Source organism: Cyanistes caeruleus, chromosome 2 (genome assembly GCF_971803275.1).
Source record: "Cyanistes caeruleus chromosome 2, bCyaCae1.hap1.1, whole genome shotgun sequence".
Classification (NCBI taxonomy): Eukaryota; Metazoa; Chordata; class Aves; order Passeriformes; family Paridae; genus Cyanistes; species Cyanistes caeruleus.
Window position 1 is genome coordinate 114,923,864 of NC_141702.1, and position 14,035 is coordinate 114,937,898.

Sequence of the window (14,035 nt, forward strand, 5' to 3'; positions counted from 1 at the left end):
TTTTGAGCAGCGATCAGAAGTCACATGTGTAGATATGTACGTGTCCTGCCTGTCGATATATGCGTATATGGCACACTCGGACCGGAGCGGGGAGCGCTGCCCCGCCCTGCCCGCGCCGCGCGCCATTGGCCCCGCGGAACGTCAATCAACACTGGCGCCTCTTCCGGCCGCCGGCGCGGCCCGGCCAATGGGCGCGGGGCGGGGGCGGGACGCCTCATGCTCACCGAGGCAACGGGCGGGCGGTCTGTCCCGGATGGCGGCGGTGTAGGGTGAGTGCGGTGCCGCCGCGGGGCTGCCCTGACCCGCCACTCCGGCCCCTGCCGGCACGGCCGCTCCCCCGCGTCCTGCCGGCGGGGCCGCCCGCGCCTGGAACGGGCCGGGAGCGGGCGGCGCCGCGAGGCGGCCGCGCGCGGGCTCGGGCGGTCCGCGCGTCCGCCGGCGGGGGCTGCCCCGGGTGACGTCACGGGCCGGGCGGCGGGAGCGGGATGCGGATGGAGGCGCTCCCTGAGGTCCATGGCCGCTCCCTGAGGGGCTCTGGGCTCTGCGGCGGCGCCCCGGGCGGCAGCGGCTGCCTCGGCCTGACCCTCGCGTGGGTTTGTGCTTCTCCCGGCGCCTTTAGGAGTCCAAGTTACTTTAGCAGTGCAGTCAGGGCATTGGCTGTTTCGGTAAGGTCGTTTTGGTTCCCGTTCTCCAGCAGTCACGCTGCTGTGTGTTCCTCCAGCGTTTCTGCCGCTGCACAGATGGAGAGCTGGGAATGCGTAGCAAGGAGGAATGAAGTCAGGAGCGGTTGGAAGTATGACCGCTTCCTGACTTCGGGAAGGGAGAACTGATAAATCCTAGAGCAGGCTTGAAAGGGAAAAGTTGGGTCCAGTGTGAGCTTAACAAGTGGAAGCAGCAGGTTTGTGAATGAAATGTAAGAGGACTTGAAGAACAGTTTGAGCTGGGAGGGGTTTGAGAAAATTGAGTTGGTGTGGAGGAAGTGTTACAAACGGAAGCAAACGAGAGAGCTAGGTTTGCCTGTATGTTCTCTGTAGAAATAAACACATCCTTAGACCCAGCTGTACGCAAAGGCCTAACTGGGATTTTCAGCCTGCAGTTACACTGTTAGTAAGTTTTTAAGTGACATCTTCATCTTAATTTTCCAATGCCATTTTGTCATCATTATTGCTTTCCCTACCACCACACTATTTCTTCCATTCCTTTGAGAGTTTAAATTCCTTACTTCCTTCTCTGTCTCTTTACTGAAGTGTATGCTATGCCCTTGTTGCAGAAGTGGTGTTCTGTAGGGTATAAGAAGATGCAGCAAAGAGGATCAGTGGTTGCTGGAGCCTTCTTTACTATTATTGGTAAAAAGGAAGTAGATGCCATGATGAATACTTGAATTTTAGCACTGAAGTTTTTCCAAGTGACCATTACAATTGGATGTAATCCATAAACATTCTTTCTCTCTGTAAGGCGTATGTATTGTAGTGACCTTTCACTTTGTGTCAGGACATATGTAATTATAACAATAAGTTCATACTTAATTTTGGAAAATAAATTTATAAATGTGTGACAATTAATAGGTATGTTTAGCATTTAAGAAGAAATTATGTTAAATAAATAACTTCCTCCAGAGCTGTGCTGATTCTTCTTACTAAAAGAATACTTACGGCAAACCAGTTGGTTTGTTCCGTGGCAGTGCTGAATCTTGCTAAACATCACTTGCATACTTTGGGCCATTTAAATGGAGAGGTATTTAATTGCTGGAGTAAGCCATATAGCATTTGCAAAGTCAGTGGTTTAAGTCTTATGCATTAAACATCTCATTTTTCCACCTCTGTTCACCTTCCAATGTTCTTGGGTTACAAAGTCCTTTTTGAGATGGTTGGAGTGATAGACATTATACTGTAGCATAGAGGTGTAGAGTCTGAGAATGGTTTGGATTGGAAAGGACCTTGAAATTCATCTGGTTCTTAATATAGAAACTGTCTTAGATATTACAGAAGTTTTCTCCATTTCTGCATTAACACTACGTGCTTTTCGCTTAAGTAATTCAGTGTGTGGAATGTTTCTGTTTCTATTTTACCTGCTGAACTAGACAAATGGCTTTGTGACAGGTTTAATATGTAATAAGCTGTGAATAGGAGCAGCAGTAAATACAGAGAGTTTGGCAACTCCTGATAAATACAGCATTCTGTATTATTACGTTTTTTGTTTCATGTGCTAGAGAATACTGACAATATTTCCACTAGCTTTCTATAAACATTCATTTTCTTAACATCTTAAGGGTAACCATCAAAACCAATATAGTTACTAAATTATTTGAGCTTGACTTAAGCATGTTGAGGTTCACTAATAACCATGGCAGTTCTGCTTTCCCAGACAAACACTATTTGACTGTTTTAGGCTTACTCGATTTTTGTCTTGGAAATACTTTGTCATTAAAAAGAAGTTAATTGATTTTTTTCTTTTCCTGCTGCAAATTAGTGGGGAATTATAAGGAGATGGGATGAAACAGTATAGAAGAATAGGAGTTCATTATAGGACCTTAAACAGGTATTCTCTGCAAAAGAAAGGAAAAAGTGTGGTGTTTTAAAGGGTTATTCATGTGCTAGTTAGATGTGATGGGTGAAGAAATTAGTTGTATTATTGGAAAAACAGGACACCATGGAAAGCAAAACTTATGTTGATAGTTCCTTCCAGTGTATGGCAAGATCATTTCTGTTGTAGTGAAAAGGCTGCTTTCAGCTTGCAACATGGACTTTGATTATTTTAGGTCTCATTAATGGCTAGGGAAGGGGCTGAACTTCTAAGCCTTGTTTTGGAGAGGTGTGTTCCCCTTGGTTCAAACCTCTCTCCCAAAAGTTCTTTCTGAGGTTATTTGTGTGAAATTCGTATCTTAAAATCAGTGTCTAACATATACGTTTGATCTGGTTTTAGGATGATTTCTCTCCGGAGTTTCTTTTTGAGTGGAAGTGTGCTCCTTCCCAGTAGAAGATGGTGATCCTAATGTATGATCATGGAGAAGGGGATAAGTTCAGTAGAAGTATTACCTTCCAAATCATCTCAGGTTACAGCTGTAAAAGTGGTGGTCAAAGAGCCCGAAGCAAAGCAAACCCAAAGAGGGAAACGAGTGGGATTTGTGCTTGTCCATGCAGGTAAGATGTGGAAGAAGAACAGGTGGAATGAAAATAATGCATATTTTGATATCAAACTAATTACCAACAAAAATTTTATAGTGGCTTTGGACTTCTAGTGTGCTAATAAAGTGACATTAACTCTGTGGGCAAGTCTCAGAATGGGAAGTTTGATTGGAAGTTGCACAATAAACCCTGAATAAAAATGTAGCTATTTTGGTGTTCTGGATGGTATTTTGTTCTGTTTGACAAAGAAAACCTCCAAATTTGAATGATTATAAAATATCATATTCTGCAGTTGTCTGCTAAGCTTAGCAAACCTACAGAATGAGGGAGATAATTCAGTCCATTTCTTTTATCTACAGAAGGATGAAATACAGTGGTTTCATTACTGATGGTTTCTTGTCTAGCTTGTCCATGAGGTCAGTCCAGCTCAGATCTTCTCAAATTTCCTTGGGCTTTTTGTTGCAGAACTGTTTTTACCCTTCTGACATTTTTCTTCCAAGTCTACTTTTTTTTATCTTGTTCATGTTTAAGTGAGGTACTGTTTATTCTTTCCATTTAAAATGAACGGCTCCTCTGCTCAGATCTGATACAAAATATTATGTGTGTGTTGCTCATAAATTCTTCTCTCATGGGGTCTTTATTAAATACTATGAATCATGAAATTAACAATGCTTATATCTGGGTGTAGATTTGTTCTGAGCATCTGTGTGAATATATGACGTGAAATAAACGAAACTGGCCTGGTCATGCCTAAAATATTTGAAAAGCCAACATTTTACTTGCTGTATAAAATAATTAAGGTTAAAAAAACAACCCCAAACCTCAAATAATTTATTCTGGGTTCACGTTTGATGACCCTGGTATTCTATTTTAAGGGCAAATGAGATTGCTTAATATAGTGTCCTTTACTGGACTGACACTCAGTATAGTGTCCTCTGCTTTCATTCTGGTATTAGTGTTAAAACTTATTTTGTTAGAGTTTCTAATAAGTGATATTTCTGAGGGTGAGCAAAGGGAAGTTGAGGTGAAGGCACATTTTTAGGTGCAAAGCCTGGTAAAACAGAAGTAGATTTTAAGTATAAGTGTGCCACTCTTGTTTTTCTGATGCTGCATATAGTTGAATGGTGACAAATTGATAAATTTTTCAGGTATGAAAGTAGGGGCAGTGGCTTCAAAATGAGGCAGAATGGTTCAATACAATGGGATAAAGACTGAAAATAAGAAAAAAGTGAAAAATCTGCATGATCTTCATTTCGAGGAACTTCTTGTTTTAAGTCAGGAGTAACAAGCTATAAAAATGTAGCAAAACATGAGAAAATGAGCAGAATGGTAATTATGATAAAAAGATTATACTAAGTCAAAATTTTGAACTTAAAACTTTACTGTCCAATAATGGACAGTAAAGTAAAAAGCTATGCTGGACATCCTCTTAAGAATGAGTGAAACTGGAATTTCTTGGAATGTTTTTATAGGAAGAGATTGATGCTGATATTTATACCTGCATGCTTTTGGATATATGATCTGTATCCTGTATTTTACTGAGTGTGTTTGATTCAGTGTTGGAATGCATGAAGTTGTCAATCACTGATAGAAAAAGGAAATGCCAATGTAATCCAGAATAAGGAACACTGTATCTGCCTATGTCTTAAATCTCTATGTGAATTACAGGCTGTAGTTAGCCAGGTACTATAAAATATTTTCCATTTGCTTCAATTGCAGGTGCAGGTTATCATTCCGAATCCAAAGCTAAAGAGTACAAGCATGTGTGCAAAAGAGCCTGCCAGAAGGTACGTGTCACCAGCTCCACAGTCCTGGACTGGGTACACAAGAGGTATCTGGACTTAGCTGCTCGTGCTGTATGTGTTTATAGAGGGAACTGGGGAAAATGGAGCAGAAACAGTTAACATGAGATAGAGACAGGACAGTGTGTGGCCATGAGATGCAGCAACATCCTCATCAGTGCTGGGAAAGAGCATGTACCAAAGGAACAGTGGGATAACGCTGGTACCTACAAGGGGTATTCCTGCAGCTTCCTGCACTTCTCCGGGCTTTCTGGAGCTAAATGTGGTGTCTGTATTTTGATTTCTTCCACTCTGTGGAGTTTGTTTAAACTCTAGCATCCAAGTTGCTCTGTGAATGCAGGGGTTTCTAGAATTATTTTCTTCTTGATAGCTCTTACCCTCTTAATAGAAAGGGAGGTAGAAACAGGAAGAACAAAACCAAAGAAATCCAAGTTGGAAAGGGAGAAATGGCAAGACTTTCATTTCCATTGACATTAATATGTTTTCATCTCTTCCAAGAACTTTGCTTTGGAACTGGCAAGTCCTGTCATTTAAGTGTTGAATGAGTAGCTGGAAGACCTCTCTCTAAAAATTTTAATGTCTTTTGCTTTCTCCAGGGAGAAGGAGCTTGGGAGCTTGGCAGGGTTTTTAGAAGAGTCTCAGAGTTGGTCTCTGATAATTATCACTTTGTGTTACAGTTTGTTGCTCAATCCTAATACCAATCTAATTTTGTAATGAGAGGCCTCACAAATCAAACAAACTTAACACTGGCTTTGTTAGCCTTGGTTAAAGTAATTTTCCAGCTAGTTTTGTGAGATCTGCTGTTGAATTCAAGTCCAATTTGAGATTTTGTGTAGCTGCTCTTCAGCTGAGTAGCCAACATCAATAACTTCTGTGAAGAACAAACAATTTCAGGTTTTTCTTGCAGGCAGAGTTGTTTTCTGGTGTTCCCTGAGAAAGCTTGACTGTAAGGTCTTGTTCAGTATGGATCTAATAAATACTATTAGGCTTTACAAGTTCATTGTTGTGTGTGTATATAATTTGAAGGTAACATTATCTTACTTGATTTGTGTTGGCTTTTAGATGAAGTTGTGAAATTCTCTTCAATTTTATGGTAATTTCTATATATGGTACTAGAAGTTTTTGTTGAATTTTGGAAGAAAAAGTTGAAACATATTGACTGAAACATTTGGTGTTTGAGGGCATCAAGTATAAGAAGTTATTTTTATATAAATTTGACTGTGTAGAAATCAGCTATTAAATGCAGCATCACAATGTCATAGTAGTGAAATCATACCTGCAGATCTGCCCTCGTGTTATTCATACTGACTTTTTCCAGTGCCTCTTGTTCTTACATTTTAAACTAATTTGGTGAAGATTCTGTTTTACACAGGAGTTGGAAAATGTAGGGCTCAGTCACAGAATAATAGAATTTCCTAATCATCAGCTAAAACTTCTGTTTTACAGGCAATTGAAAAGCTACAGGCTGGTGCTCTTGCGACAGATGCAGTGACTGCAGCACTTATAGAATTAGAGGTATGAATTTTTGAGTACTAGTAAATATATCTTGGGTAAATCTTACCAGACATTTCTGTAGGGGGATATTAAATGGGAACTCTCAGTGGATTTTTGTTTTTGTACTGCATTAATTTTATCTTTTGCTTTTCTACTATATTTTGGTGTAAATATGTTTAAGTACTTTATAACAATGCAAACTGAATAAAAGTTTTCTAGTTGGTGCTGTTTGGTTGTCATCTTAGGTATGCCTTATCAGATAGTCTTTACCCTTTAGGAATAAATGTGGTGATTAAAGACTTATTGAACACTTTGTAAGGAACTTTATTTCTGACTTGCTGAGCTACAGACAGATTGTTCTGGCTCTGCTTCTTAGAGAGGGGAGAAATATCCTACTGGTTCTGATTATTATGACAAAATGTGTGCAGAGGAATAGGGCAAGTAATGCTTGTATTTCAAAACAGTACTTGTTAATTACGACGGAACATCTTGATGAGCAGCTGCTGGTGAGTTTTTTGGAAAAGTGTCTTTTTGGAGTGATGGGATTTTTATAGTATCTGCCTTCAGTGAAGGTCTCTGTGAAATAATACAGAAGTGAGTAAAGCTAAACATTTCTGGGAGGTAAATGAGTCAGTTTGGTCATTGTCCCAGATCCACTAATCCATCATGACTGTAATGATGGAAATAGGTATTATTCTTCTCCTGTAAGCAGTAATTGCTTCTTCCTCTCCAACTTTATTAGTAAAAAAATGAAGGTAAGGTAAGTGTTGTGCTGTAAAAATAATTTCCTGCTCTTGGAATTTATGGTAGTATTCCAGGAGGATTAGCACTGGATTTGCTTACCCAGATGTTGGGAAAGTGTTCATTAATGTACTTGATGGGGTTAGCGTAAGGCAGGCAGTAAGTGCCTACTTCGGTATGTGTTAGACACGCTGACGTGGAGCCAAGGCTTCAGTCACACTGTGAACTTGGCAAGTGCCTTGGCTTTTAGCACTCCTGTGGGTCTCACTGAGCTGTTCAAACATGCTTTCATGTGTTATCTTACACATTAGAGTATAGCTCGCAGAAAGCAGTGGGTTTCTCTCTAATGGAATTGTTTATGATGCACTTCCCTAAGCTCACTGAGGCTGCTCTCACTCCATGAGACTGGTTTGTGTGTCAACCCCCTTCTCAGTGGAAAACAAAAATAAAAATTTACTTTGGGTTGTGATTTTTATTGACTTCCTGAGCTACAGAGGAAAACATACTTTGAGAAGCTTAACTGAACAGTTATAGATCTCTTTGCAGCTGTCTGGGGTAAATACGTTTTTGTTATACCTGAGTGACTTTTACTTTAGTAGATTTAAATACTCTGAAGTAGCTTCTGTAGAACAAGTTGTGGCTTTAAGATGAAATGAAAAAGGTTTTTTCCAATTACTCCAATCTGAAACCTTTTTCTCCTTACCTATCTTACTACTACTGTACTGATGCCTTCTATCATTCCACTTTCTGGTTCTGCAGTTGTCTTAGGTAGTATTTTTTTGTTCCGTTGCACAAAACCTTTTTTTTTTTTTTCCTTTTTCCCATTTTTAAGATAAAATGTTATTTTATTCAGGTTTTACTGCAGTCATTAATGCAATTATTTGCTTTCATTTATTCGTTAAGTGATTTATATAATCTCTTAATTGAGGGTTCTGTCTGTTACTGGAATAGGGAGTACTGGGTTTGGGATTTGGGATTCTTGCAGATTAAAGTAGTTAATTAGGCTGTTACAGTGAGGAGAAGTAAAATTTGTACCCAAGCCAGAAAATGGTGTGGTTTGCAGTGGCAGTTTTTTTGATCTGGTATGAGAAACTCCCAAGTGTTAGGACTGTCAGCTTCCAAAATAGGGAAAGGTTTGTATTGTGTTTGTATCTACTCATACCTCATTCTGAACACCACCTCCAGACATCTGTCATTTCTGGAGCTGCATCTTCTGGTTTAGTAACAGTGGTTTTTCTGTTGCTCTGTGGAAAACAAGCTGCACGTGGCAAGTTAACAAAGCAATCAGAATGGTTTTTCTTATTAAGTGCAAGATTTTATGAGTAAAAATACAGGTTTGTGTTGGCAGTCTCTCTAGTGAGCTGTCACTCCCTTTTGGTTATGCTTTAGCATAAACATAATGTGTTTTAGCATTTGAAGTTGGCAAATACATAACAAAAATCTGTGTGAAACTGTTTGTTTTCTTGTCTCCCTGTAACACAAATGAGGACGTAGAACAACAAAAAATTGTATTAAATGATAACAGATTTCTTTGTAAGGTATACTGACTGTAACTGCTTGATATTTTGGTTTCTGTAGGACACATTGCTAGGAGTTTATGTGAAATATTTATTCACTTTCACAGTCCTCTCAGACTTCTAATGCTGCATTCCAAACATTTGTAGTCTTTGCAAGGCACATACAATTTTTCGTGGAAATCTCACAAAAGATTAATTTTTTTCTTCAGTTCCACTCAATTACAGAACTCCTGTTACACAGGATTACAGCTCATCCAAAAGGCATCACTTCAAAGACTTGTTGAGGCACAAGAATTGCTCTTGATCTTTTATGAGTAAGCTGACAGTTTGCTTGTGGTATGCTGTCTGTGTTTTATTTTTTCAGGCTCTAAGTGCAGAAAGAACAGCCTTTGTCAGATCTAGTGCAGCTCTTCATTGAAATGGTGTTCTGTGAATATGATAATAATGCTAAGAGTTAACTAGAGGAAAAGGTGAATTTCTTTTGCAAAGGAACAGGACTGACACAGAATATTGTTTAAACAACTGTGCTGGTCTTCGTAAGCATCAGCTTTATTTGATGAAGTCATTAAGGCAGGTATCTTTTCTGGTTTGAGAACTCTGGCATTGCAGAGAAACAAATGCATGTATTACCTCTGTCAGCCTCTGGTAATAGAATGGTCTGGACAAGGTATTTCATAAGACTCATTATTTACTCTGTTTACTTCTACAAAGACATTATTGCAGTACTGTTAATTGTTGCACTCTTGCTATCAGGCACCATATGATGCCTGGATTTTTGTTGAAACACAACAAAATTATTAAACACGTTTTTTTTTTGTGGTGGGGAGGAGACCCCACACAACCCACTTAAAACATGCTGTTTTCAGCACAACCACATGTGGATTTGCATTTCTGTCTGGCTGTGAGAAAATGATGCAATTTCAAGCTTTTTTTTGACTATAGAGCACTTAATGAAGTCTACAGGTCAGGTATTAGAGACAGTCATGTACAGTGGTTGTAAAGAATGATGAAGATTTCAAATTGTTTCTAAGTTTAGTGTAATCCTTCATTAATATGTATGTAGCTTACTTGTTTCTTTATCTGACTTTAGTAGAATATTCTTTATGAACATAATTTCAATTGGAAGGTAATATGGTTGATGGGGAAGTGGATGTCACATTTCCAGTCTCCTCGCTACTGAAACTGCTCAGTTTATTTTGCATGTTGGTATTGCAGATCAGTGCAAAGAATGTTTTGGACCTGTTGTTATACTCAAGCAGTGTGGTTCTGTGGTCAGTAAAATTTTGCAGTGAAAGTACATTTTTCTTGATTAATTGTTTTTTTCCTCTGTTTTTGTTTTTGGGGTTTTTTTAAAATTATTTGCCTAGCAATTAAGACTTTTGAATATACAGTCTTAGTCCCAAAGATTTCTCTTTCAAGCAGAAGCATCCTTGTTGTATTAAGGCAGTCACCGTAGATGAACTTCTAATGGGTAATGAACTGGAAGTTGTTAATTCTAGTTAAAAGCAGTACTATGATGTTTTGCTGCAGAGCGACTGAAAGTAATTTGTGACAAAAATGTTGTCTAAAAACATTTTTGCTTGTGTAATTGAAAGGGATGTGACTCATCCTTGTAGAATATTGATTGCCATGAAATTCTCACAGAAAGATAACTTTTAAAATTACAGTATGTGGAAAGAAGTGCCTGTAGACTTTGAATTTGTTTTAGAAGTTCCAAATAAGCCATGGCCAAAACGGTATCATGGATGGAGTGTTCCTTCAAGTTAATTGAAAACGGAGCATTTTAACTATTTGCCTAGATGTATTACAGAGCTGAGTAGCATCTTCAAGCATTCCAACTTTGACCACAGATAGAAATTTCAGGATGCCTGTACTTGCTGCCAGAACATTTATAAATACATTTTGAAATAAACAGGGTTCTGAAAATAAAACTGATACCCTCAGAAGTTTGAAAGTTTTTGCAAGATGGATAACTTGGGAAAACAAAGCTTATTTCAGGTCTCGAAGCTTTCTCTTACCTCCTTTGCTACAGGTTTACATGGTAAGTTAGAGATACTTTGTGGAGTAATTGCCAGGAGGTCTAATATTTTTCACATAATTGAAGAGTTATATTTTGTTAAAATGCTTTGAATTTGTCTTTTCTCTGTGCTTACTATTCTGTGGTAGCAAGGCTTGCTGTTAACATGCAAATCTCAGTCTTGGTTTGCTTACTTGTCTTTTTCAGTTTCCTTAAAAACACAAAGGCTGATTGCTGCTTGTGGTTTTAATAAAAGTATATTCCTGAAGATACCTTTTTCTGTTTTCCTGTCCTTCCTTTTCCTGGACACATGCTTTGCTTGGGTTCTTCCCCATTTTATGGTAGTCATGTCTTGCTGCATTTTTCTGTCTGAGGGTATGAACAGACTCACTTAGGACAGTTTGTTTCTTCCCCCTTTGAAGGTATTCATGCTTCTGGTTAAATGTTTCTGCATTCCTTAAAAGTTTTGAATTTTCATTTCAAAATGCACCTTAATGTTCATACATTATATTCCTCCACTTGCATATCAGACTCTTGAAATCTTTTGGTCAGACTTCGCAGAGATTAATGTTTTCAAAAAGAGATTGTATTTGTGTGGTGTATTTCATGTCTTCACCTATTCACAGAAGTAGGTGTGAATGTCATGTTCCCATTTTTTTAATAAAGGTTTTCCCCTGCCTTGTTTCAAAGGCTTTTATCTCACCTCAGAGACACTCAGGTAGATATCAGAAATTCCATGAGTTCACACCCAGTTTCTCTAAAGCTGTTTTCAGATTGCCTTTCAGATGTGTGAAGTTAAACCATCTTCCTCTTAGGAATTCTGAGACTGTTTTCTTAATTTAATGCAATCTGATTCTAAAGCTAATTGAAACTCCACAGAAATTTTGAACAGATGCTTGGAATTTGGTCGTTATTTCTTTTTCCTGGAGAAGTTACTCATGTTGTTACTGGTGAGATTCCTTCTGAGTCCTAATATGAGAGTTACCCCACCAAAGAGACATCTGCAATTTGGTGTGGAGTTGTTATTTATCAAAAATTCTGTAGTATTCTGATGAATATTTCATAGGGAGAAATAGGTGACATTCTCTTTGTCTTTAGATCCTGTAATTAAATTATCTCTCGGTGCATGCTTGAGGTCATGCTGTGAAGGTGCTATGCCAAAGCATGTAGCACATACAGATCCTTAGAAATAAAGGGAACTCTCTATCCTGTACTTTTTCCCTGTCCCTTTTTGGTTATTACCTTTACCAGATGATAGAAACCTTCGTGCCTTTTGTACAGAGGGATTCTGGACAGTGTTACCAGGATTTCTTTTCTGATGGGTCCTTACTCCCTTTGTTTGGCCATGACATCTACTCTTAAGGTAACAGCTGTCTCTGCTTTGTGGCAGCAACAAACCTGTGGAGCACAGCCTTTTTCCTCTTTGCTAATTCTTTGGAGTATAATGCACTGAGTGAATGTGTTTGGAACAGAACATTAGAGATTTGTCTCCAGACTCACAGGTCTTTGCACTCTGATTACCCAGGGGCAGAGGACTTGGACAGCACTAGGAGCAAGCATTGTTCATCCTAAGCATTCCTGGTGTTCCTGTGGTTTCTAAGTACCTTTCACCGTTGGCTTTCAATTCCTTCCACCACTTCTCTGCTCCCTTTTTTTCTAAACTTCACTGACTTATTTTTCTTCATATTTGTAGAGCCTGGGGAGCAATGAAGCCAGCTAAGCCAGCAGCTACTCGGAGTCTTCTGCCTTTTGAAGGCCATCATCTGTTTCTAAACATATTTTTCCCCATCCATTCCTTTTCTACAGAAAATTATTTGTGCACTCTATACTGTAAATGTTGCATTATCCTAAAATGTTTTCAAATGTCTCATTTGCTGTGAGGTGTAGCTGTCAAAATGAACAACAAAATGAATATAGACAGTGAATTGGAAGAAGTGTTGTGATGTGGGATAAAATAGCATAAAATCTTGTGCTGGTTCAGAAGGAAAAAGCAGAAAATTAAGGCCAGTTTGATGATTATGCATCAGTCAGGGATCTTGTATTCATGATTATTCAGAAAGATAGTGTTTTGATGACTCAAACACTGAGAGCTCTTCACATGTCCCTGTAAATTTGAATCAACATCTTGCAGAACAGATTTTGAATTTACTCACTACTTGTTCATTTGAAAGTTAATAAAAGCTAATTGACATCAGATTTATTTTTCATTTCTGTGTTCTCACCTCTGTTTTATTTCTTTAAATTCATTGCAAATTGGTATGTTCAAAATCCATCCAGTTAATTTTAATTGTAGGACAGAACTTTGAGCTGTTTCCAGTAATTTGTTTCCTGATTCAGCTTTTATTACTCATCAGTGAAATGAGATGTCATATCTCTGCAGTACATGTTCACACTTGGATTAAACAAACATTATTCTTTGTCACATCAGGTTGTTACACTGTTGTAATTTAAACATAGGAAACTCTGAAAGCATGCAGCATCTCTCTGAGATTGGATTCAGCTATTATCTCTCTTTGTCCTGTATTCCTTGCATCTAGAAGAGGGGATTGTATTGAGTTAGCAGTGAGACTGCTGAACTGTGCTACTTTGAAATTTTGTCATTTTAAAGTCATGGGGATCCTCTGATGAAATGGAGGGGTACAAATGGGGTTTAGTTCTAGCATGCAGAACTTACTCTTTGACTACCTTGGGTTTCGTAAAAGCCACAGAAGGTGTTAACAAAAAAGGAGCTAGGTTTATGATTGTTGTTAAAATGTTGTTCCATAGTTACTATGGAAGTATTAGTCAAGAAGCTTCCAGACCACAGTCCTTGTGCTAACAGTCAAATAGGAGTTTTACAAAATGAATTGTTTGTGCTAGGTCTTCATTTCTGCATGTGGAGCTGCAGTCATGGGCTCAGAATGTTCAGAAAGAGGACAGTTCTGTTTTGCTATGGTGTCATTTCAGGAGTTTCAAAGGTTGATTGGTCTGTGCAGTGATTATAAGGTGTTATTTAAATGTTACCTGATGGGTTAATGACAAAGCTAAGTGTGTGCTTTGGGGGAGGGAGAGATTTTCACTCGTATTGTAAGGCTTTGTCTTGCATGGAACTGATCATCTTAAATTGGATAATTGGTTTTTTATTAGTGCATTATTACATTTGAGATATATCATGCTCTCCAGAGATGAAAGCTGTCCATGGTAGTAATTTTAGATGCTCTGTTCAAATTGCCCTTGTTTTTGTTGTGGAAGATTAAACTATTAAAACAAGAAAATGCATTGCACCAAGATTGATGTCATCAGATCAGTTATACAGAGGTTTTGATCTAGTCTGTTTTGGATGTAGCCTTATAGTGTTTC

At 38.6% G+C, this 14,035-nt stretch overlaps 1 protein-coding gene across 7 annotated transcripts in view; it reads left to right on the top strand.

Moving 5' to 3' along the window:
• Positions 1-172: 172 nt before the first annotated feature.
• The window catches only part of TASP1 (taspase 1), an 85,664-nt gene continuing 71,801 nt past the window's right edge, over positions 173-14,035 (top strand). For 2 of the 7 annotated variants that reach the window (XR_015283885.1, XM_086879298.1), the window contains exons 1-4: positions 173-269; positions 2,923-3,140; positions 4,845-4,912; positions 6,374-6,442. Coding sequence is in view for 5 of the 7 variants with exons in the window: in XM_086879298.1 (XP_086735424.1) it covers positions 2,996-3,140; positions 4,845-4,912; positions 6,374-6,442 (282 nt within the window). In the remaining 2 variants the exon portion in view is untranslated. Of the gene's footprint in view, positions 270-428; positions 666-2,922; positions 3,141-4,844; positions 4,913-6,373; positions 6,443-14,035 lie in introns of those variants that run through there. The other 5 variants (XR_015283886.1, XM_086879299.1, XM_086879300.1 and 2 more) reach the window with 4 other exon arrangements.